The sequence below is a fragment of the Carassius gibelio genome, chromosome A3, assembly GCF_023724105.1.
Source record: "Carassius gibelio isolate Cgi1373 ecotype wild population from Czech Republic chromosome A3, carGib1.2-hapl.c, whole genome shotgun sequence".
NCBI classification, from domain to species: domain Eukaryota; kingdom Metazoa; phylum Chordata; class Actinopteri; order Cypriniformes; family Cyprinidae; genus Carassius; species Carassius gibelio.
Window position 1 is genome coordinate 31,047,009 of NC_068373.1, and position 24,550 is coordinate 31,071,558.

At 40.5% G+C, this 24,550-nt stretch overlaps 3 protein-coding genes across 5 annotated transcripts; all 3 read left to right on the plus strand.

The window, feature by feature from the left end:
• Positions 1-2,872: 2,872 nt before the first annotated feature.
• Positions 2,873-6,630, plus strand: LOC127942674 (coiled-coil domain-containing protein 134). The gene is made up of 7 exons (XM_052538551.1): positions 2,873-3,050; positions 3,939-4,043; positions 4,120-4,241; positions 4,309-4,393; positions 4,884-5,065; positions 5,147-5,218; positions 5,768-6,630. The coding sequence occupies exons 2-7, from the start codon at positions 3,944-3,946 to the stop codon at positions 5,891-5,893; spliced, it is 687 nt and encodes a 228-aa protein (XP_052394511.1). The 5' UTR covers positions 2,873-3,050; positions 3,939-3,943; the 3' UTR covers positions 5,894-6,630.
• A 1,323-nt stretch (positions 6,631-7,953) lies between these two features.
• Positions 7,954-13,505, plus strand: LOC127942548 (zinc-binding protein A33-like). 3 transcript variants are annotated; one of them, XM_052538356.1, is made up of 7 exons: positions 7,954-8,550; positions 8,673-8,768; positions 10,480-10,710; positions 10,785-10,807; positions 10,878-10,999; positions 11,758-12,968; positions 13,034-13,505. In XM_052538356.1, exons 1-6 carry the CDS (start codon positions 8,158-8,160, stop codon positions 12,261-12,263), a joined length of 1,371 nt encoding a protein of 456 aa, XP_052394316.1. In that variant the 5' UTR covers positions 7,954-8,157; the 3' UTR covers positions 12,264-12,968; positions 13,034-13,505. The 3 variants fall into 3 exon arrangements, with proteins under 3 accessions (XP_052394316.1, XP_052394300.1, XP_052394308.1); XM_052538340.1 differs by having other exon boundaries at positions 11,758-12,903; positions 12,969-13,505; XM_052538348.1 differs by having other exon boundaries at positions 11,758-12,903.
• A 3,561-nt stretch (positions 13,506-17,066) lies between these two features.
• LOC127942564 (nuclear factor 7, brain) lies at positions 17,067-23,689 on the plus strand. Its single transcript, XM_052538370.1, has 6 exons — positions 17,067-17,664; positions 20,122-20,217; positions 20,451-20,681; positions 20,771-20,793; positions 20,864-20,985; positions 21,839-23,689. The coding sequence occupies exons 1-6, from the start codon at positions 17,266-17,268 to the stop codon at positions 22,321-22,323; spliced, it is 1,356 nt and encodes a 451-aa protein (XP_052394330.1). The 5' UTR covers positions 17,067-17,265; the 3' UTR covers positions 22,324-23,689.
• The last annotated feature ends 861 nt before the right edge of the window (positions 23,690-24,550 follow it).

A 24,550-nucleotide genomic window follows, 5' to 3' on the forward strand; every position in this document is an offset into this window, starting at 1 on the left:
CAAACAATTTGGGTTTAGACCACAGTACTCAACAGAGTTGGCAAACTGTTACCTCACTTTAATGATAAAACAGTCATTAGATGAAGGTAATGTAGTGGGAGCAGTATTTCTGGACTTGAAAAAAGCCTTTGATACTGTGAACCACAAAATTCTTTTAAATAAATTAGAAAATTGTAACTTGTCACATGATGCAATAACTTGGTTTAGAACATATCTAGAACACAGGCAGCAGTGTGTTAAAATAAATACCACCCAGTCATCTATTCAAACTTGTCGAATCAGAATACCACAAGGTTCAATCTTAGGCCCTTTACTTTTCAGTTTATATATAAATGATCTTCCAGACAGTTGCAGAAGGGGTAAATGCCAAATGTATGCTAATGACACAATTCTATATGTCTCAGCAAAAACCCTTCAGATTGCAGCTGAGATGCTTTCAAAAGAACTGGGCCCGGTTCCCCAAAACGTTCTTATCGCTAAGTAGTTCTTAACCTATTCCTTAACCTCTCTCTTAACCTTATGGCATGATTCCCGACACGTTCGTACACTAAGTATATCTTCTGCAAGTCACACTTTCGTAAGGTTGGTCTGGAACATTCGTAAGCTCTCTCTTAGCGTTGTTTGAGCTCAAGACGCTACTGTACAGCAGTCTTTAGAAATCAGCACAGCGAAGTACAAGTCAAACTATGGTGTGTTGACAATATTGTAGCTAAACAATGATTTTATGTTATGGACATTTTAAGACTCATAATAAAATATATTTGCAATGGATACAGGCAAATTTATGAAGTTGACTTTATGTGGTATCAGAACTAATATGGTGGTAATTAGCCTAGGCTATTTCGGAATGTAATTAAAGCAAATTGGCAATCATTTTTGATAATTAAAATCTGCTTGCAGCGCTACGTGGTTTTTTTTTTTTTTTTTTTTGCTACAGAGATCTTCATCGAGGTTGAGGCAGAGGGCTACGGCCTAATCAAGACCTCGGTGTGGAGGTGCATCCACACTGTAACCAACGCCCTTCTGCGCCATGCCGGGGATTACATCCTGGTGGATGGCACTCATCACTATCACCAATCCATCAGTGATTGATCAGGTGTAGGCTACTCATCGCGAAAGGTTATAGTGGACCACAGGGGTGTGATCTCTGACCTGATGGCAAGGGTCCAGCAAAAAAAAAAGTTCCTCTGACAAGAAGCTGAGTGCCCTTTTTTAAGTTGCTTCCCCAGCATATTCTGTATCTAACTCTCTCTCTCTCTGTTCATTGTAGAAGGCTGCTTTTTATTGGAAACATTAACCAATGGCAATCATTACCACATTAAACAGAAGTAACTGCAGCTGCTTGCCAATCAATTCAGATTGTAAAGTACCTTACCATTAATATAAAAGTGTATTATATAATTTTTAGAAGTCGTTAAACCCATGTCAAGAAGCGGCACAACGGGATAAGGAGGGTGGAAGATTAGCGAGGTATACCCGGTTCGTGTGAACATACTGACAATTTGAAAATTAAATTTATAGTCTATATTTTACTGATAACTTAAACTTTGTTAAAATAAATGTCACTGTAATAATATGGGAATGTTTCATTTGCATAGAACGTGTTGTCTTTCTTAACGCTGTACTGCACCTTCGCGGGAAGTGGAAAATCGATTCATGAGCAATCGATGCCAACTAATTCAGCACCCTGACTTTGGACAGCACTCTTGTGACGTCGGACGTAAGAGGCAGCGTGCTAAGAAGCTTCCTTAGGGACACTTTGGGGAACACACTTAGGAACATAAACAACTTTGGTAAGATATATCTTTCGAGGACTTCTTAGCACGCTAAGAGTGAGCGTTAACGGGGAACCAGGCCCAGTTTTCATCTGTCAAGTCTAAAGAATATATTGTTTTATTATTTTATTTTTTATTAAACTTCAAAAACACAGTCAAAGTACAGTTACAGCAACAATAAAACCCATGAAAACATAAAACACAAACTGAATATAAATAAAGAATAAGCATTCAAAATACACATATAGCCAGGGGGGTGGGCTAAACATTACATAAATATATTAAAGGATTTACAAATGGAAACTGTCTTAATTGCTTTCTTATTACGTGAATAAAACATCGTCTTCACATTAACAAGAAAATTATTTACTGGGTAAAATCTATGTAAAATTTTAAAAGATACTTCCTTGACTTTATTTACCAATAGGTATTTGTTTGGCAAGGTCCAAATGTCCTTCCATATTAAACCTTTAACTAATCTGTTCCAATAAAATATACAGTTAGGAGAAGAAACAATATCTTTTTCAAGTAAGGAACGAATAGTTTTGTTAACATTAATATTTCTAGGGCCAAAACAAAGTTTTCCAATATGAGTATCAAATAAATCAAAGGCAGAGGGGGTGTAATACTATTTTGGGTATTAGCTCTGAATAATGCCAAAACTCAGAATTGCATCAGTGACAATAGAAAACTCCTTTGGTGTAACTGGAATTACATGGACAGCTAAAAACTCAGAATAAGTGAGTAATATGCCTTCTTGATTTAATAATTGACTGGCTCGTATTATGCCTGCTGCAAACCAATTTTCAAAAAATTAATATTTATTTTTATATAATATATTGTAATTGTTCCAAATCAGGTACCTATGGGGAGAAAAGTTCTGCTTATATAATTGAGACCTAGCCCGCAACATTTATTTATGAAAGCAGGATAAGCTTCAAGGAATTTTATCAATTTTGTAACGTCAAATCAAGAGAAATCTAAGACCATCTAGTGTGGAAAAAACTAATTTAGATATAAAATTCCACAGAGAATTTGGATTCAAGTCTAAAGAATAATTCTATTGACGCTCGATGGCGGTGACGTCAGCGCGCGTGCGTCGCTCTAAGCGCTCCGTGCGGAAACCGGCGGCGCGCGTGGCAGCAGCGGACTGGAGGACACGCGCGGCATGTGAATGATCCGAACCGACGCGCCGCTCGCATCGTCACACGAGAGCTCGCATCCGACGGACGATCGACGCATTTTCAACCGATGCTCGCGCGCCTGACGGTGAAGGTGAGTGAGCGAGCGCTCGAGATCTTTTCATTCTCGATGTTAAATTATAACATCTGGCCTCAGTCAGTTATAGGGAAAGAGATGACAGAACCATACACCAGAGTAACACCAGAGTAATACCAGAGTAACACCCTAGTGTCCGACAGCGCTGACTGAACAGCAGACTGATAATAATGATGATTATTATATTCCCGTCAGTCACTGAATCACGATCTTCAACCGTTTTCTGTCAATCATATCTGTGATGTCAGATGATGAGGACTGTCAGGACGAACCAGCTAAACGGGTTAACCCCCGCAGACAGCAGGAAGTGATGTCTTCAGACCGGAAACGATCTGTAGATGTGTTCAGAGGTGGTTTTGGGCTCTAGATCAGGATGTTCGTCTGGTCCGAGTCTCAGGACCGGAAGTAGAACATCCCTCTGAAGCGGTCATCAAATATGAAACATAAATCTGTCAGATCCCTCAGGGTTTATGATGAGGCTGGAGATGACTTCATCTATTATTTACATCGGCTCAGTTTGGTCTTTATCAAGTCACACTGATTCTGAACTGAGGCTCTTGTTTTCTGTCTGAAGAGATGTTTATCAGCTGAATTCAGAGTTCATCTGTCACTGATTTTAGTCTGAATTATTAATTCTGCTCCTGTTTTTATAACACACATCGTTTCAGAATCGATTAAAACAGAAGCTGGTTGTAATGTCTTTGTGCTTGAGCATTTAATACTGGTTTGTCAGAAGTGTCTCTAATTCAGTCATCAATCCGATATATTTAGTGGAAGCTCGAATTCTGCGATTTATTTGAATGTTCACAAGAAGCCACATTGGATTGGTTTAATTGTCTTCTTCTTTTCCCTGGTGTGTGTGTGTGTGTGTGTGTGTGTCTCCAGAGGTCATGTTGAGTGTGTGTGTTCTGCTGCTGCTGGTGGCTCCGGCGGCCCTCGGCTCCGACTCGGACACACAGAGACCCCGACACGACTCCAACCTGGAGATCTGTATCCTCCTCAGATACGAGTGTGTCTGTGTGTGTGTGCGAGTGAGTGTGTGTGGTTCTCCTGAACGGCTCCTCAGATAAGCGTCTGTTCGAGACCAAGAGGAAGGATCAGCTGAATGCGCTGAAGAACCTGGTGGAGCTCAGCGACGTCAACCAGCAGTACAAGATCATCGACATCATGCTGAAGGGCCTCTTCAAGGTCTGTGTGTGTGTGTGTGATGGAGCTCGTCTGGATGGGTCTGATCCGTGTGTGTGTGTGTGTTCAGGTCCTGGAGGACTCCAGAGCCATTCTTAAAGCCGCTAACGTGCAGCCGGACGATCCGTTCCCACTCGACGACAAAATCAAAGAAGGTCAGAGACTCTAGAAGTACATATCAGACATCTAAGAGTGCGTTTGTGTGCGTGTGTATGTGTGTGTGTGAGCGCGTGTATTTATGCGTGCGTGCATGTGTGCGTTCATGTGCATGTGCGCATTTATGTGTCTTGCATGTGCATGTGTGTGTGCCTGTGCATGTTTATGTGCGTGTGCATGCATGTGTGTGTGTGTTCATGTGCGAGTGCATGCATGTGTGTGTGTGTTCATGTGCGAGTGCATGCATGTGTGTGTGCGTGCATGTGTATGTGTGTGAGTGAGTGTGTGCACGTGCATCATCTCAAAATATATATATTTTTTAATCTCATAACTGAGTTTGGTAATGTGGCAGTAGGCTTCCGTACAGAACTCAGCTGATGTATATTTCTGTAGCGCTGTATACCGCAGCAGCTGGAGAGAAACAGAAGCTCCTCAGTGTCACAGACGTCTTCATCAGCAGCTGATGTGTCAGTGTTGTTGTTCCTCCAGCGTACTCTCACGTGGTGGAGAACACGGCGTTCTTCGGTGACGTGGCCCTGCGCTTCCCGAGGATCGTGCATCACTACTTCGATCAGAACGTGGACTGGAGTCGCCTGCTGCGCTGGGGTCTGCGCTTCTGTAACCAGACGGGGGTCTTCAGCGGAGGAGCCCATCAGCACGTGCTCACGCTGGTCAGACTGAGGCATCATGGGATTGACATCACACTCAGAGCACTGAGACACGAGCTTTAACTCTGTGTGTGTTTGCTGCAGATGTCACAGGAGCTGGGGATCACGGAGAAATCTGCAGACTTCGTCAACCCGTACCGCACCGAACGAGACGACGTGAGTCACACACACACACACACACAACCCGTACCGCACCGAACGAGACGCCGTGAGTCACACACACACACACACACACACAAACACACACAAAACCCATACCGCACCGAACGAGACGACGTGAGTCACACACACACACAAAACCCGTACCGCACCGAACGAGACGACGTGAGTCACACACACAAACACACACACACAAAACCCGTACCGCACCGAACGAGACGACGTGAGTCACACACACACACACAAACACACACACACAAAACCCGTACCGCACCGAACGAGACGACGTGAGTCACACACACACACACACACACACACACAAAACCCGTACCGCACCGAACGAGACGACGTGAGTCACACACACACACACAAACACAACAAGTCATATCTACACTGTCACCTATCATCCTTGTTAAAATCCTGAATGATTTACTGACTAAATCAGTTTAGTCCTTGGTCTGTAGTGTGTAGATGGAGCCATTATAACAGGTGTTGCTCAGGATTATTCTGTCTGTTTGGCTTTGATCTGTGGATGTGTTTTCTCAGGTGCTGCACACGGCCGAGGCCTTCCAGAAGATTCTCCGCGAGGAAGAGAAGAGGAGAAGGAAGGAGGAGAAGAGGAAAGAGATCCGGAAAGGGCCTCGGATCTCTCGCTCTCGCACCGAGTTATAGATCTGACTTCAGATCAGCCGTTTACACTCAATCAGGGAGCCTGTGCTGAATGTGCCACGGGCCTCCACGTTTACAGGCTTCAGAACGAGTCTCACAACACTTGAATCTGTTTTACTCCGTCTGATTCGGGAGGACCTTCACTAGATCCTCTGCTGGTAATGTGAGCGTGTGTGTGTGTGTTTAGTGCTAGATTAGAGTGAGGGGGAGGAGTCAGGGTGGTGGGAGGAGCCATTGTGGGCGGGGGATTGGGAAGTGGGTGTGGTTAACGTGGTTCGTGTCCTAGATGAAGGTATTTTGAACACTGATATTTCAGTATTTAACAAACACTTGATACGTTTTGATAATATTAAATCAAAAATGGTTACGGCTCCCACATATATGAAATTCAGTTGTTTAGATTCAATGTAAACTGTTTATTTGGGGGTACTTTATAGTCTAATAAGATAATTGTTGGTTAATTAATGTACTTCTGCTTTCCTTAAAAACTTGTTCATTAAAAGTGTTTATCGTGTGTGTGCAGAGCTGCACTGCCATGAGAGAAACTCTGTAATGACGGATCTGAATTCAGTGTGAATGCGGTTCTGATCCACTTCAGTTTCTCCAGATGCTGAAGTGAGACGATCATCCTTCATCGAGGCTTTATCGATCTGTTCATGTGACTGTTATTGAGATCTGTAGGGCATCAGTGGGAGATTACTATTGACAGAATTAATAAAGTCTATTTAACAAACTGAGAATATTAGTTATGTGTTTTTCCTGGGCTGTATTTAGTGTTTATAGCTCATCATGTAGGTTGATCTTCAGTTCATTACGATCATTAGTGCTCTAATGGGAAAGAGTCTCTTTTCCTCTGATCCATCAGTTCCTCCTAGTTGTACTGCTGTTTGTAGTCAGTTTTATCTTATTACTGTTATTCAGCTTCAAGAGCTAGTGGAGCACCTTAAACCTTCTGTTGATGTTATTCTTCCATGTTTTACTATGCTGTTTAGAAACTGATGTAGAGATCAGTATGAATAGAGATGCTGGAAGGGACTTGTTTTCACCTCAGTTATTAAACCGATATCTTCAGATCTCCTGTAAACTGCTCTTTAAAGCTCAGTTCTTTGCTTTCTGAGAGCATTTGTTGATTACAAATCTGTAAACATATTTCTGTTTTTATGCTTTTAACTGTTTTTCTTAACATTATTTATATCTGTTATCCATTAGAATAAATATATTTTTGATTGTGGAAGATCAGCTCCTCCCACATTCCAATTCATCAGTGAAGCTCCTCCCACAGCGATCACATCATCATTTAAGCTCCTCCCACTGCAGTTCAGCAATACATGCTGGAACATTCAAATCACCATGAGGAGCTGAACTCTTGAGTTTATTGAAGAGAACAGATAGAAGATGAGAGATACAGAACCCTGCAGAAGATGGGCAATGTATAACCTGGTAGAAATTTGACAACCTGTAGATCATAGACTATCATCTTTATCACGATTATTCACTCAACGTCACTTTGCTGTGCACCATGGTCTTGAGAATTTGCACACATTTTTAAGCATTGTGGTTTCAAAACAAGTGACTTTAAAATGTTGAAATGCAAACACCAGCTTTTCCAGCATGATGAGTAACCGTGTGTCTTTGCTCTGTCCACCTTTATTTCTTACTTCTTCATGTCACATCCATCATTTATTATTTGTAATTTATGTAGAATTGGGATTAATTAAACATCTTGTAATCTAGGTGTGTTTTAGGGATTGAATCTGTCGAAGAGTACAAATACAATAATTTTACAGCATCTTCAGTGCATGAATCCCTAAAACACCTAGGCCTATTGCTTACTTATAATGTGACCAATTTTAGTTAAATAAGTGTTGAATTCAGTTTTAGTTCAATTATATTTACTAAGCTACATGTCTTAGCTTTACTAAGTGAGATACGCAAATGATTATAGTTTGACATCACTAAATGGAAATATCCTGAATTATTAATTAAGTCGTGCAGTTGTCAGGTTACTGGTGAGCATTTAAACGTGCAGTCATCTGACACACACGCGCGCACACACGTGACCCGAAGCTCCGCCCTCTTACGTCACGCAGCAGGAAGAGTCGGACTCATTTCTGTTGGTCTGACTCGATGTCTCTTTAAAGGCTCACCAGGATCGATGCGTAAAGAAACATGCTTTCAAGAAGGGTTTTGAACATACAGCAGATCTGTGGGATTCATTTTTGACTGCATCATTCAGAAAGTGATAGTAAAGCTCAACAACAACTAAAATGGCTTCAACAGCTGAGTATGATTATATGTGTCCCGTGTGTCATGACATCTTCAAGACTCCTGTTATTTTATCATGCAGTCACAGTTTCTGTAAAGAGTGTCTTCAGCAGTTCTGGAGGAGCACGGAAACTCAGAAGTGTCCCGTGTGCAGGAGAGACTCTAAACACGATCCTCCAGTTAACCTTGCGTTAAAAAACCTGTGCGAGTCCTTCTTAAAGAAGAGGAATGAGGTTAGTTCATCAGGATCTGAGGAGATCTGCAGTTTACACAGTGAGAAACTCAAGCTCTTCTGTCTGGAGGACAAACAGCCGGTGTGTGTGGTGTGCTTTACTTCACAACAACATGACAATCACAAATTCAGACCCATCGGTGAAGTGGTTTCATCACTGAGGGTAAAACAGATTTATATTTGATGATTAAATCAGGACATAAATCCATTAATTTTGCTCATATTATGTGAACATATTACAGAAATATCTGGTGTCTTATATGTAATTTTTAATTTATACTCTAGGAGGAGCTCAATGCAACACTGAATTCAATACAGGAGGAACTTCAACACAAAGAAATCATTAAAGGAAAGTTTGAAAAAACACTTCAATACATCAACGTGAGATTTGATATTTCTATTTTTTTTTTTTTGTTGAATAGACGCAGCGTTGTGTCTGACATAATTACATGTTCCTGTATTGACTGTTTACTCCTTGGAGTTTATTAAATTAACTGTCAGACATGTGCATTTAAAATCTTTTTATTCTCGGAATAGAACAATTATTATACAGGAGTGTCGTGGAAAATTAATTTCAGTAATTGAACTCAAATTGTGAAACTTGTATATTAAATAAATTCAGTGCACACAGACTGAAGTAGTCTTTGGTTCTTTTCATTGTGATGATTTGCTCATATTTAACAAAAACCCACCAATTCACTTTCTCAACAAATTAGAATATGGTGACATGCCAATCAGTTAATCAACTCAAAACACATGCAAATGTTTCCTGAGCCATCAAAACAGTCTATCAGTTTGGATCACTAGGCTACACAATCATGGGGAAGACTGCTGATCTGACAGTTGTCTAGAAGACAATCATTGACACCCTTCACAAGGAGGGTCAGCCAAAAACATTCATTGCCAAAGAAGCTGGCTGTTCACAGAGTGCTGTATCCAAGCATGTTAACAGAAAGTTGAGTGGAAGGAAAAAGTGTGGAAGAAAAAGATGCACAACCAACCGAGAGAACCGCTGACTTTGTCAAGCAAAATCGATTCAAGGATTTGAGTGAACTTCAGAAGGAATGGACTGAGGCTGGGGTCGAGACTTCAAGAGCCATCACACACAGACGTGTCCAGGAATTTGGCTACAGTTGTCGTGTTCCTCTTGTTAAGCCACTTCTAAACCACAGACAACATCAGAGACATCTTACCCGGGCTAATGAGAAGAAGAACTGGACCGTTGCCCAGTGGTCCAAATCATCTTTTCAGATGAGAGCAAGTTTATTATTTAATTTGGAAACCAAGGTCCTAGAGTCTGGAGGAAGGGTGGAGATGCTCATAGCCCAAGTCGCTTGAAGTCCAGTGTTAAGTTTCCACAGTCTGTGATGATTTGGGGTGTAATATCATCTGCTGGTGTTGGTCCATTGTGTTTTCCAAGTAATCTTGGAGCACTTAATGCTTCCTTCTGCTGGCCAGCTTTTTGAAGATGCTGATTTCTTTTTCCAGCAGGATTTGGCACCTGCCCACACTGCCAAAAGCACCAAAAGTTGGTTAAATGACCATGGTGTTGGTGTGCTTGACTGTCCAGCAAACTCACCAGACCTGAACCCTAGAGATAATCTATGGGCTATTGTCAAGAGGAAAATGAGAAACAAGAGACCAAACAATGCAGATGAGCTGAAGATCACTGTCAAAGAAACCTGGGCTTCCAGACCACCTCAGCAGTGCCACAAACTGATCACCTCCATACCACGCTAAACTGGGGCAGTAATTAAAGCAAAAGGAGCCCCTACCAAGGATTGAGTACATGTACAGTAAATGAACATACTTTCCAGAAGGATAACAGTGAATTATTGGGTTTTTGTTAAATGTTTGCCAAAATTATCACAATTAAAATAACCAAAGACTTAAACTACTTCCGTCTGTGTGTAATTAAATATGAGTTTCACAATTTGAGTTGAATTACAGAAATAAATTAACATATATGATTTATGTGAATGTCTCATGAATTTTTGATCGTAGTTAATTAACCCATATTTATCCACTCACTCATTAATGCTTCTCCAGTTGAGTCTCTGAGACGATTGAAGTGAATGTGGTTTGATTTCAGTCTCAAGCTGATCACACAGAGCGTCAGATTAAACAGCAGTTTGAGAAGCTTCATCAGTTCCTCAGAGATGAAGAAGAAGCTACAATCACTGCACTGAGAGAGGAAGAGGAGCAGAAGAAACATATGATGAAGGAGAAGCTGGAGGAGATCAACACACACATCTCAGCTCTTTCACACACAATCAAAGACATGGAGGAGATGATGAACGCTAGTGACGTCTGCTTTCTGAAGGTCTGATTTCAGATCATTGATTGATTGATTGATTGATTGAATTATTGATGATCAATGGTGTGTTTGTTCTGCAGAAGTTTCCAGTCTCGATGGAAAGGTGAGTGATCATCTCTCTCTCTGCTTCTGATCCAAAGTCACTTCAGTTCTGATCCTGAATGTTCTTCCAGAGTCCAGATCTCATCACAGCCGGATCCACAGACTCCTTCTGGAGCTCTGATTCATGTGCCACGATACTTGGGCAACCTGCCCTTCAGAGTCTGGAAGAAGATGCAGGACATCGTCCAGAACAGTGAGTCTAACTGCAGGGGATCTAAACCTTAGTCTTGAACTAGTTGGCCCATGCATTTTATCTTTTGAACTTTATAAAATGCAATGGAAGTTTCTGTTAAGAGTGAGCATAGTCGTTCCATTGCACACAATAGATTTTGTGATTGAGACAGCTCTGAAGTGACCTACTCCCTGATCAGTGCTTGAAATAGTGATATTGAAAACTGATCAAAACACAGTCATAGAAAGCTTAGGAAGCTTAAGTAAGATTTAAGGGTTTCTGGGTGTTTAGATTTAAAGTGTCCAATCTTTGACAGTTAGAGATTGAATAGTTTTAGCTCAGTTGAGTATTCCGTAAATATAAGTCTTGGCAAGAGCGGATTTAATAATGTAGGGACCCCAGGCAAAATATAGGAATGGGGCCCTATAAATTTGCACACATTTAATTGGATCAACCTTTAGGTTCCCATCTCTGCAATTTGTGTCCAGTGTTTCTACATTTTTCATGTACATGTTATCATGGCTTTCTGTCATGTTGTAGACCACAAAAGTAGCAACTGTGGGCTACATGATGAAATCTTTCACAGAAAATTATTTTTACCCAGTGCTGTATTCATGTTTATATATATATATATATATATACAACAGGACACACAGATGGCCACAGCAACCACTTAGAATAACTCCCAGTGCATGTAACACAATAAAAGGAACATGTCTGATGTGTTTGAACAGTAGATTCATAATAATCTGTGATGATTGTTGATTGTGTCTCATCAGCTCCTGTGATTCTGGATCCAAACACGGCTCATCCAGATCTCGTCGTGTCAGATGATCTGACCAGTGTGAAATGGAGCTGGAACAAACAACCTCTTCCTGATAATCCAGAGAGGTTTGAATATTATCCCTGTGTTCTGGGTTCAGAGGGGTTTAACTCAGGAACACACTGCTGGGACGTGGAGGTTAAAGAGAGCTCAGACTGGAGCCTCGGAGTCACTACAGCATCAAACCGGAGGAAGGGACGTGATTTCTATAAGACTTGTGTCTGGAGTGTGTGGTACGATCAGTACAGTCTGTCTGAGCAGCCTGTCTTTGGCTTTCGTGTGAAACAGGATCTTGAGCGTGTGAGAGTGTATCTGGACTATGACAGAGGAACGGTCTCATTCTCTGATCCTCTAACTAACACACATCTACACACATTCACTAACACCTTCACTCACACACTCTTCCCATTCTTCAGTTGTTATACTATTTTCACTCTTAAGATTTTACCGTTCAATAGTTAGTAAACGTTACTCTTGTAGCTCGGGATGTTTACTATATTTAATCCATATCACACGAGTAAGAGACTGTTGATCTGAATATCAGTACTTCTGTGACTGGGTTGTGATGTTCACATGACTGATATCAGAACTACAGCAACACTCACACTCTCATCTAGCTCTTACACAACCGTACCAGCTGTGTGTAATGACGGGTTCACACTGTGGGTTTTTCAGAGTCATTGGATGGCTGTTCTTCTCACATTGCACGACTGTCTGGGGTATTGTCTAGTTGCTGTTGTGTGCACAATTCATGACAGATCAAGGATTATACATTATGCAACTTTTCGATAGGAAGGATCGCAAACAAATCTTCCTTGTCTATAAACTATTTCACAACCAAGCAGATGCAGGAATTGACACAGGAAATAGCACAAGATCACAAGATGACTTTTACACCCGAGAATGGATTTATTCCTATCAAAAATGGTAGCCTGCAAAAAGCTTGCAATCTAATTTGTCTGTACACTGATTTGCAGTGAAAAAACATAAGATAAAAAAGAAGAATGGTTGCTTGCAGAGGCCCTGATGTTTAGTTTCAGATCTATGACTCCTCCCACTGAACGTTCCCTTGCCCTGTATCATGCTCTCTCATTGGCTGTAGGTCTGTAATGACTCCTCCCACTGAACGTTCCCTTGCCCTGTATCGTGCTCTCTCATTGGCTGTAGGTCTGTAATGACTCCTCCCACTGAACGTTCCCTTGCCCTGTATCGTGCTCTCTCATTGGCTGTAGGTTGTCGCTGATGACATTTCCAGTCAAAACACTTTTCACACTAGAGAAGTCACAGACAGGACCAGATATTTAGCGTGCCAAACATCTCATGGTCATCAGTGATGTGTTGGTGCTTTTCAGATAGTGTTTATGATAACACACGATGTGCGATTGCCAGTCATGTGAACTAGCCCGATCTGTCTCCAATTGTGGGCATTTGTTGGCGATTTCCACAAAACTGTCAGCAGGTGAAAATTAGGACTAAAATCGTGCAGTGTGAGCTCAGCAAGTTACAAATTAACCTACTTTTGATGTAAAGGGGAACTGAACTAACACTACCAAATATTTTTACATTGCACCATTTAGCATAGTTCAAACTGTGCATTTTAGGATGGAGAACATTGTGATTAAACTGCTCTACAATACAAAACCATTCTAAACAGTGCATATATGTGTGCATCTCTTTTTGTCAAATAAAATCTATCACAATAAATATTTATTTTATAAGTTTCTTTTATCTGTATTTATTAATTGATCCCTATAGTTTCTAACCATTATTTGCAAAGATTTACATTGTCATTTTGCATATCCTTTATGGAAAGATTGGGGTATAGCCTACATAAAGCGATTCTTCTTAAAGAGGCAAACAGACACCGGAAGTGCTTGTAATACCAAGTTTTAAAGATTGTTATAATAAGTACAAGCTAGAAAGAGAAGTAATAAATAAAGAGAGAGATAATAAAAAAAATAGGATGAAGTCAAGTAACAAAAACAGACGAATTCTCCATCATTCCACTAGGGGTGTGACGGTTAGTATATAACCGTGAGACCGGCGGTTATAGTTGAACACCGTCATTAGAACTCTATAACCGCCAAAACCGTGTCATTAAAATATTTTTTACAAACATTTTTTATCAAAAATTATTTTCATTTTTTAGATAGGATCATCAGATGCGCAATATATCGTGAGACATGGTTTTTACCACTTAATGAAGTTTTGTAAATCGTCAGACATGATATTTACCACTTCATAAAATTTTGCTTTGTAGAAAACCTTTCTTAAAAACGAATTTCGTTTTGTACAAATTTTATCTTAATTTTAATAAATGTTTCATCAACCAATTGCATGTATTTTAATAAATAAAAAGCAAATATAGCAGACAATGATAACCGTGACATGGAAGCAGCAGCGCGCCGCGTTCACTTGCACTGTACTGTGAACTAGAGCGCATCTCATCGTAAATGAAACTCAGCGTAGGCCTATGCCTCATACTCTAGCATTAAATATCTTTGCTGCATCCTTTCTAGAACAGACAATGGCTTTTTTTGCGGCTCGCATCAGCAAAGCATTGCATCGCAAAACAATCAGTGGATGGCGGGCGGGTGCGGCTTTGAAATTTGCTCAAAAAACGTTGGTGCGGATGATGAGTTTTGTGACAGATCTCCTTAATAAACGGAGGTCTGAAATCTCTGCCCCTTTACCGATCAGAGTGGCGCTGATACGGAGTTAACCCGCTATATCCAAGAACAACCAATTGACTCTACGGTAGATCCACTACCCCCCCCCCCCCCCCCCTCTTAGTGCAAGGAGATAAAGAGAGGTGTCAAATGGGCTCTTTTGGGTTTGTTGTAAACCAGTTGTGCCGCTTTATTCTGAATTATCTGTAGAGGTTTGATTGTGCTTGATGGAAATCCAGCCTAGAAATGCAGTATAAATGACAAGGGCCTGGACAATAAGTTGTGCAGCATGCTCCATTAGAAAGGCCCTGATCTTTCTGATGTTGTCAAAGCAAACCTGCAAGTTCAAGCAGTCTTTACAATGTAGTCTTTGAAGGTCAGCCGGTCATGAAAGGTTACACTGAGATTTATGAAGTTGATGGGATAATTGAAGTTGATGGGATAATTTTAGAAGAGCCTAGCTGGATGGAGAACTCATACTGTAGACTTGGAGTGGCAGGGAAGACAAGAAGCTCAGTCTTTGCCAGATTGAGCTGTAGGTGGTATTCTTTCATCCATGCCGAGATGTCCACCAGGCAGCCTGAGATCCATGCAGCTGTGTGTCATCAGCTTAACAATGGTAGCCATGTGCCTGTATGATGGGACCCAGTGATGTAGTGTATATTGAAAAAAGGAGGGGTCCAAGAACTGATCCCTGAGGAACCCCAGTGACCAGTTGATGTGCTTTGGATACCTCCCCTCTCCAAGCCACCCTGAAAGTAAGTCAGTAAATCAGTAAGATATGATTCAGACCAGCGAAGTGTAATCCCTCTGATGTCCAGCGATGCAAGAGCAGACAGGAGGATCTGATGACTGACAGTGTTAAAAACAGCAGATAGATCCAGCAGAATAAGAACTGATGATTTGGAGTCATCTTTTGCAATCCTCAGGGCTTCTGTGACTAACAATAGTGCAGTCATAAAGTAGAAGGGCCGCTTTTTAAGCTTATTTCATATTGATTGATTATATTCTGAAGCAAAGTGTAAAAAACATAAATGAGGTATTTGAAAAAGAACTGATCAAAATTAGATAACACTCACAAATACCTCCAAATTATTGGTGTTAATCTGGCATCTGGTGCTAATTTCCTTTATTACAGTGGGTATTAAAAAGACTCAGCCCCTTTAAAATGATCATATTTTGTTGCTTTGCAGCCTGAAAATTTATCCAGTTGTATATACTCAGTGCAACTTACAACACCCAAGTGAAAGTTATATATATATATATAAGGAATCATTGAGTTGGAAAAAGGATTACCCCCCTGCTAAAAGTGACTTTTAAACTCAGGTGTAACTGATCAACTTCTCGATGGCACACAAAGTAATTTGACTTTCAGCTCTGATCAGCTGTAGTTATTTTGATCATATCAGCATGACCAGAGCTTTCCTGGAGCTTTTCAGTCCTTGGTTTTGCAGAAGTCACGACTGAGCTTTGTTTGCCCAAACACAACTTGAAGACTCTTGAAGCCACATGGAAAAAGGTGTTATGGTCATGAGACTAAAATATAAATATTTGACTTAAACACCAAACTATATGTCTGGCGGAAATCAGATACAGCTCAGATTCCAAATAACACCATTCCTCCAGTAAAGCACGGAGGTGGCAAAATGTGTATGGACTGTTTCCCTGCAGCAGGGACTAGAGGCTAGAGCACTTCTAAGGATAGAGGGAAACCTGTATGGATGGGGCAAAATACCATCAAATTTCTGAGGAAAATCTTCTGCCCTCTGCTTTATATTCCCCAATTTTAAGTTGCTTTGGATAAAAGCATCTGCAAAATGACTAAATGTGTATGCTCTCTGTATGGGCTCTCTGTATGAGACACTCAGGCAAGGACAGCCTCGATGTCTCTTCCCATCCATGATCAGATTCCAGTCTGACTGCAGCAGTGAGGGATGTGATGGACGGCAGAGACAGTTAAAGGTAGGCAATTGATCAGCAGCTTCATCAGAATAAAACTGAAAAAAAAAAAGCAGAACTTGCACAGCTGTGTTGAGATGGCAGTAGGATGTGGGTTCACTGCCTTTTTTCACTCATTTTAATGCATGTCACATGACAAAAATTACATTTAGCTTGTTTTACTAAAATGTCATTTTCAAAGAAAAAAAAGAAACTATATATTCATATATATATAGGAGCTAGTAGCTAGAAGCTAACGTTTTAATACCCTGAGTTCAGATGGGTTGAGGACACTCAAACACCTGCTTGTTTCAACTGCTCCTATTATTTTCCTGTCAAAGAACTGTATTTGTTTGTCAGTATTTTTTTTTTCTACCAATATGTGTAAAACTATAGGTAACTTGAATCGACCCAAAATATGTAGGTTATATCACAAAATGGTCAACTGTTTCTTCAACGAGACCACAAAATGTGTAACTTTAATCAATATCAAGATATTTCCAGAGAGATGAATTAAAGCTGACGTCTTCTTTTCTAATGTTTGCGCATGTCACGTCATCGTAGTTCGACATGTAACGGCAGCCAATCGCTGCGTTGCTGATCATGGTTTCCAGTATCGATATGTCTGCCCTTTCCCCAATGAACAGGCATTAATATCTCACAGTCACAACTCATTCCAGATGTTTTAATCAAATCAAAAGCAAATCGCCATAGGTCAGTCATCACGATTAGATCGGTCTTCTGTCGTATCATCTCGGTTGTATTAAGCGAGGTACACAGAAGGAGCCCTGCGCTTTGATTCTCTTCTTCCCGAAAGTGAAAGTAAAGCTCAGGTCGCTGGAGCGCGAACAGTGAAAATGGCGTCACTGAATGTATCAGCTGAAGAGCTTTCTTGTCCCGTTTGCTGTGAAATCTTCAAGGCTCCTGTTATTTTATCATGCAGTCACAGTTTCTGTAAAGAGTGTCTTCATCAGTTCTGGACAACCAAGAAAACCCAGGAGTGTCCCGTCTGCAGGAGAGACTCTAAACACGATCCACCGGTTAACCTTGCGTTAAAAAACCTGTGTGAGTCGTTCCTGAAGGAGAGAAACGACAGCCTTTCGTCAGAGTCTGAGGAGATCTGCAGTTTACACAGTGAGAAACTCAAACTCTTCTGTCAGGAGGACAAACAGCCGGTGTGTTTAGTGTGTATTAACTCACAGAAACACGACAATCACACATTCAGACCCATCGGAGAAGCGGTTTCCTCGTATAAGGTAAGACAATGTCTCTTGCTTCATATGTAAAGAACAATTATTAGTCATAAAGACGTATATTACATTCAGGAACTCAAAGTTTCACTCTGCCCTTTTCTCAACTTCATATGCAGAGTTGGGGAAAGTTACTTTTAAAAGTAATGCATTACAATATTGTGTTGCTTCCTAAAAAAGTAATTAATCGCGTTACTATTTTTCTCTTTTTGGTAATAAAAAAAGGAAACACAAATGTTATTCTTTAGTCATTTTTGCTTAGTATTATAGTTTAATGTGATCAAGGTCAGCAGCTACGCCATTGGTTAATAACATGAGATTAAATGCATAAAATATATTTGTAGGGGTGCACGATATATCGGCCGATCCAGCTTAGATTTGCAGCTTGTCAATTAAACAACGGCTCCGTGTAGTAACAGCTCTATGTGAATTCACGCACTTGATGTTATTAACCGCTGATTAGAGAACCGGCTTCCCTGATGAGATGCGCATTAATGATCGGCCGATATATATCGTGCACCCCTAGATATTTGTGTTGTTTAACATGTAATTATTTCAGGTTTGCCTTCTATTCTGATTTTGCATTTGACTGCTTTGAGGAAACCTCATGAATATGTGAATAAATGCATGCTGACATTTGCTCTAGATCTACAGTAAGATCATGTTTACACTGCGCACACAACCCTGATTTCTCTCAACATGAGGACACGAGTCTGTCAATACGCTGGAAAACAAAGTAACTGCCATAAAAAAAAATAAATAAATAATTGGATCACTTTGCCTGTGAGTTATTAATATCGCATTACTTGAGTCATGTAACGCAAGTATTGCGCTACTTGAAAAAAGTAATCTGATTCCGTAAGTCGCATTACTTGTTATGCGTTAACCCCAACACTGTTCATAAGACATATTGTGATGTGAAAAAGTATTTGAACCATCCTTATTTCTTATTTTTTTGTGTCTCATAATAACCGTTTTAGATTTTCAAATAAAATACAACATTAAACAAAGTAGAGCTTTTTAATTAATCGAAAAAATGGTTAGATTTTGGTATCCCATGATTATGAATATACAATTATTGACATAAAAACGATTATTGCCCCCCATTCGGCCAACACTTCTGCAGCGCTGCACTTTTGTTCCTCCATAAAACGAAATATCCTGTGCAAAATCATGTAACTTGACTTTTGCAAAATGGGACGTGCTTGATTTATCAAAGTATGTTTATTCATGTTTTAAAAGCGTGACAGAGAGCGTGACTTGCGCTTAACAGAACATGGACGTGTAAAGTCATCTTTTAGCTCAAGGTGGTCGCCTACACGCTCAAATACATGCAAAAATATGTCAAAATGCTGCGCTTATTGATTATTCATGTATTCCTTCGTCGAACATGTAAAAATGAACACAAAAGTTGAGAATGAACATACGCATAACTGTAATTTATCCGTGCAGCTCTTAAAGTTACAGCAGGCTATGTTTTATTTTTAAATTTGATTATTAATTTCTGCAGTAGTCTGTACTATGCTACACAAACTTTTTAAATAAACTGTAATAAATACAAAACTAGAGCCAATCTAAAACTGAAATGAGACGTTTATAATAAATAGTATAGTGAATAAATGAAATAATCATTCTGCTTCAGAGTTGCATAAAAATATAAGGACAGTTTGTTTTATTTGTATCTTTTCTATTGTATTTTTCCTTTGCTTTTTTTTATTACTGACAGTTTAAATATTTATTTATTTATTTATTTTTATTCTGCTGGTCTCTACAATGTAGATGTCATAGTAACCTTACGTACAGAATATACAGTTTCGTTTTTTATCCTGTCACACCCTTTATCAGCAATAACTGCAGCTGAGTGTTTGCGATAACTGGAGATCAGTGTTTCACAGCACTAGTGGGCCCACTTTTCAACTGCCTGACTTTGACCAGGCCACTCCAAAACTTTAACTAGTTTGCTTTGAATCATTGTCTTGCCACATAATCCAGTTGCATTTGAGCTTCAGTTTACAGACTGAAGATTGGATGTTCTCTTATAGGCTTCTTTTCTGGAAGAAAGCAAAAAATGCAGTTGATTTAATGTTGTTCTTGGCTCTTCTATGATTCCCAGGATGAGCCATTTCTGAGGATTTTTTTTTTTTTTTTTTCTTTTGGAGATTTGAAGATGATTGCTCTTGCTGTGGCTCTGTGAGTCCAAGAGCCTTTGAAATAGCTTTGTAATCCTTCACAGATGGATTCATTTCAATCACCTTCACAAACTGTAGCCTACTTTGTGTACACTTGGGTTTCTTCGTATTATGTTAGATTTTAATTTCCGACTCAATTTAGTATGAGATGTACACAAAAACAGTATAAATCAGGATGGTGGCAAATACTCTTTCACTGCATTATATGATCGTTGTATCATCTTGTCTTCACTGTCAATCTGGTGTTTTTAATATATTTATTTCTCAATTCTAGGAGGAGCTCAATATATCACTGAAGTCCTTACAAGAGAATCTGAAACATTGTGAAGAAACGAAAGAAGAGTTTGAGAAAACAGTTGAACACATCAAGGTGAGGAAACCGAATCTAGAGTCATTTTCAATACAGCTGTAGATCACTAGATAGAGTTATTATCTGATTATTTAATATAATTGACTCCAGTTGATTATTTGTGTAAATGATGAGCAGTGATCTGCTTCTGGATCGTTATATGTCTGTGTCTGAGTTTCTCTCAGATCTGAATGATGTGATTGTGTTGATGTGTGTTGATGGAGATGATTGAAGTGAATGTGGTTTGATTTCAGTCTCAAGCTGAGCACACAGAGCGTCAGATTAAACAGCAGTTTGAGAAGCTTCATCAGTTCCTCAGAGATGAAGAAGAAGCTACAATCACTGCACTGAGAGAGGAAGAGGAGCAGAAGAAGCAGATGATGAAGGAGAAGCTGGAGGAGATCAACACACACATCTCAGCTCTTTCACAGTCAATCAAAGACATGGAGGAGATGATGAACGCTAGTGACGTCTGCTTTCTGAAGGTCTGATTTCAGATCATTGATTGATTGACTGATTGATTGATTGATGATTGATTGAGTTGTTGATGATCAGTGGTGTGTTTGTTCTGCAGAAGTTCCCAGTCTCGATGGAAAGGTGAGTGATCTTCTCTCTCTCTGCTTCTGATCCAAAGTCACTTCAGTTCTGATCCTGAATGTTCTTCCAGAGTCCAGATCTCATCACAGCCGGATCCACAGACTCCTTCTGGAGCTCTGATTCATGTGCCACGATACTTGGGCAACCTGCCCTTCAGAGTCTGGAAGAAGATGCAGGACATCGTCCAGAACAGTGAGCATAACTGCAGAAGATCTGAGCTCACACACATTCAGTTGTTCATGACTCAAAGTACTATACGATATCTACCACAAAACAATTGAAGTATTCGTTGTATTAAACAAGCAGACCTCATGAGTGGAAGAGTACAGGCAGATAACTTGAAAACTGCTTACAATATTCCAAAATATTTCTTAATAAAATATTAGAGAAGATCTTAAGAACTTTTAAGGAATTGCACTTAGGAACATTCACGGACATCTTTGAATTTGTTGTTGTAATAACTTTTTTAAATTAAGGATATTTACATAAATCCTGACATTTTGAAAGGGTTTCTAGAAGAAGTGCTTCATGTCTGTTGATTTTTCCAGTGAAGAAACACAATGATGAGGGTCGGCTCTGATAATGATGTGTTTACCAGAAGAACCTGCTTCAATTACTCCCCACACACCACAGAGATGTTAATATATCATAAAATATGAAAATGACATTGTTAATGACCATGTTTACAGACAACAGACAGTGAAAAGTATTTTAAAACAAAGACACACAGTAAGAGCCAGTTTAATGAACATTATCAGATGATGCTGAAGATAATTAGTTTCATACACAGAAGTTTTACAGTTTTTTTTTCATGGGACACAAAGGTTTTAATCACACATTTAATGTTTGTAGTTGATGCCACTAGTAATAACAGTTCTGTCAGAGACGATCTATTTACTGTAACAACACTGATAGTGGTCAGAGGAAAATATGATGTGTTTAATCAACAAGACGAGTGTCATAACTCATAATAATCTGTTGGGTTCAACTCTTGACCATTATATGAACATCAGGATAAAAGCACCTGTTGATTGTGTCTCATCAGCTCCTGTGATTCTGGATCCAAACACGGCTCATCCAGATCTCGTTGTGTCGGATGATCTGACCAGTGTGAAATACAGCGGGAACAAACAACCTCTTCCTGATAATCCAGAGAGGTTTGACATCTATGACTGTGTCCTGGCTTCAGAGGGGTTTAACTCGGGAACGCACTGCTGGGACGTGGAGGTTAAAGAGAGTTCATGCTGGAGTCTCGGAGTCACTACAGCTTCAAACCGGAGGAAAGGAGGTGATTTCTATAACAATGATGTCTGGAGTGTGCGATATGGACAGTTTGAGCAGGATCTTGAGCGTGTGAGAGTGTATCTGGACTATGACAGAGGAACGGTCTCATTCTCTGATCCTCTAACTAACACACATCTACACACATTCACTAACACCTTCACTCACACACTCTTCCCATTCTTCTATTGTGATTCCTTTCAGTCGTGTTCTTCCTCTCTGAGGATCCTGCCGTTTAGTTATTATTAAATGTTACTCCTGTAGGTTTGGATCATCCTGCTTTCATCTTTTACAGTCATCATGTTTCCAATATTTAATCTAAATCACAGTGCTGATGATCTGAATATCAATACGGATGTGACTGGGCCGTGTTGATCACAACACATCAATAAATAAAATAAAAAAATATAAAATTTGATACAAATAATTACATTTTCATTTATATTCCACTTTACATGATTAGACTGATCATTTTAGCATTTTTTTTTTCCGGCAAATTGCCATTTACCTAATTATTTAAATGAAGCGTGTCTGTTTGTTATTGTTAATTATTTATACATGTAATTATTTCAGAACATATTATAATAATCTCTTGAAGTGTCTTCTTTTTTTTTTTATTAATGTGTGATTGTGATTTCAGCACCATTTTTATTATAAAATCTAAAATGTTTGACTATGATAAAGTTTTATGTCACATGTAGTATACATGCCTGAGCCTGCTCTTCCCTCCACCAGCCACCTGAGGGATTCCTCTCCCAAAGTTTGACTCCTGCCACACCTGAATCTCTTTCTCCACCATTACTCAGTTACTCTTGACCAAGGTTCCTCTAATCTTGTCCTGGAGGGCCAACGCGCTGCAGAGTTTAGCTCCAACCTTGATCAGACTCTCCTACCTGTGATTTCTAATGGTCCTGAAGACATTAATTGGCATGTGCAGTTGTGTTTGATTAGAGTTAGAGCTAAACTCTGCAGGAAAGTGGATCTCGTGGGCCAGATTTAAGGATCCCTGCTCTAGACTGTCTGGTTCATTCATTTTTTGCAAAGTCTTGCCAATACCTGTATTGCAATTATGAGCGGTTTCCTTTGTATTTTGGACCCACCTTGTGTTTCAACTCCTGCCTATTTATTCTGTGCTCATGTTTCTGGTTTGTGTTCTGGGTTTACTGTTTGGACAATATCATTTATTTGGTTCGGACAACCCCCTGCATAGGATGCACAGTGTGGGTGGCCTGAGGACCCCCTTGAAACCAAAATCATTGAGGCCTCAACTGCACCCTTCAGTCTGAACTTGCCAGATGGGATGAGGAGATGTCTCTAGATCAGTTTATTCAACTCTCAGTAAAGATCTCATCCCTACTTGCACTGCTCTTGCCTCCTCTAATCTCACGGTCCCCCCTCTACATCTGAACTTCTAGCTCCCGAAGCTATGTAACTAGGCGGCACTTGCCTCGCACCATTTGAGAGGGATTGCCGCTTTTTGCCTGGGATTGTATTTAATGTGGGGAAGGAGAACACTTCCTGGCTTCTTTCTCCCACCGACAATCTGAGCCAGCACTGTGAATTTTCTCAGAAATTGCCTTATTTTTTTGTGCTATAACTGTAATAAAACCACTCTAATTTACTCTGGTGCTGCAGGTAAGTTCATTGATGTTCCTTTAGTCTGGACACTATACTGTGGCGAGGGGGGCGTGGTTTAGCGGAATCTGCAACGGGAGAGAGACGGGGAGCAGAGCGAGGCGTAAGTAGGTCAAGTGCAAATAACGAACACGTGTGTTTGATTGCAGTAATTGGCGTGGAGAGACCGGATATAAGCCGAGTCACCGCAGAGAGAAGGAGAGAGAGACACGCTGGGACCTCGTTCTGTGCTGGGAAGCTACAAAACAGTGTTGTTGAAGTTATTGACTGTGTTTGAGCAATCGTTTGCTGTCTATGCCCAGATGGCATCGTGATTTATTGATTATAGTTAAATAAACGAGCGTCCCAGCAACAAGCTGACTCCTGCCTTCTTCCTTCCTATTAAGACTGTGTTGAACCTTGCTACAGTGGTGCCGAAACCCGGGAAGGAAGAAGAGCATCGCCGCCATGCAATCTCCGTCAGGTACGCCATTTGCGGACATCATCCAGTCGCTCGCTGGTCTTCATCAGGAACAACATCAACACATGCTGGCGATCAAGGAGGAGCAGGACAAACGCTTTGAGGCGCTCCTCCGGGCCCAGCATGAAGACCGCGAGCTGTTCCGGAGCTGGGTAGACCGGGAGGTCCGGGCCACCCCTTCGTTTAAGGACAATACATCTCCTCTGCCGCTCAACAAGATGGGGCCTCAGGATGATCCGGAGGCCTTCCTGGACCTGTTCGAAAAGTCGGCAGAGGCTCGAGGGTGGCCCCCCGTGGACTGGCCCCTGCGGCACATTCCCCTGCTGTCCGGTGAGGCGCAGGTAGCCGCTCACCAACTGCCAGTTCAAAACCTCCTGGCCT

Bases quoted from the DNA above. Each gene is read 5' to 3' on its own strand.
- LOC127942674 (XM_052538551.1), top strand. From the start codon at position 3,944: ATGTTGAGTGTGTGTGTTCTGCTGCTGCTGGTGGCTCCGGCGGCCCTC. The intron at 4,044-4,119 runs GTATCCTCCTCA...ACGGCTCCTCAG, and splicing joins CGACTCCAACCTGGAGATCT to ATAAGCGTCTGTTCGAGACC. The intron at 4,242-4,308 runs GTCTGTGTGTGT...GTGTGTGTTCAG, and splicing joins TGCTGAAGGGCCTCTTCAAG to GTCCTGGAGGACTCCAGAGC.
- LOC127942548 (XM_052538356.1), top strand. From the start codon at position 8,158: ATGGCTTCAACAGCTGAGTATGATTATATGTGTCCCGTGTGTCATGAC. The intron at 8,551-8,672 runs GTAAAACAGATT...TTTATACTCTAG, and splicing joins AAGTGGTTTCATCACTGAGG to GAGGAGCTCAATGCAACACT. The intron at 10,711-10,784 runs GTCTGATTTCAG...TTTGTTCTGCAG, and splicing joins GTGACGTCTGCTTTCTGAAG to AAGTTTCCAGTCTCGATGGA.
- LOC127942564 (XM_052538370.1), top strand. From the start codon at position 17,266: ATGGCGTCACTGAATGTATCAGCTGAAGAGCTTTCTTGTCCCGTTTGC. The intron at 20,794-20,863 runs GTGAGTGATCTT...ATGTTCTTCCAG, and splicing joins TTCCCAGTCTCGATGGAAAG to AGTCCAGATCTCATCACAGC. The intron at 20,986-21,838 runs GTGAGCATAACT...GTGTCTCATCAG, and splicing joins GCAGGACATCGTCCAGAACA to CTCCTGTGATTCTGGATCCA.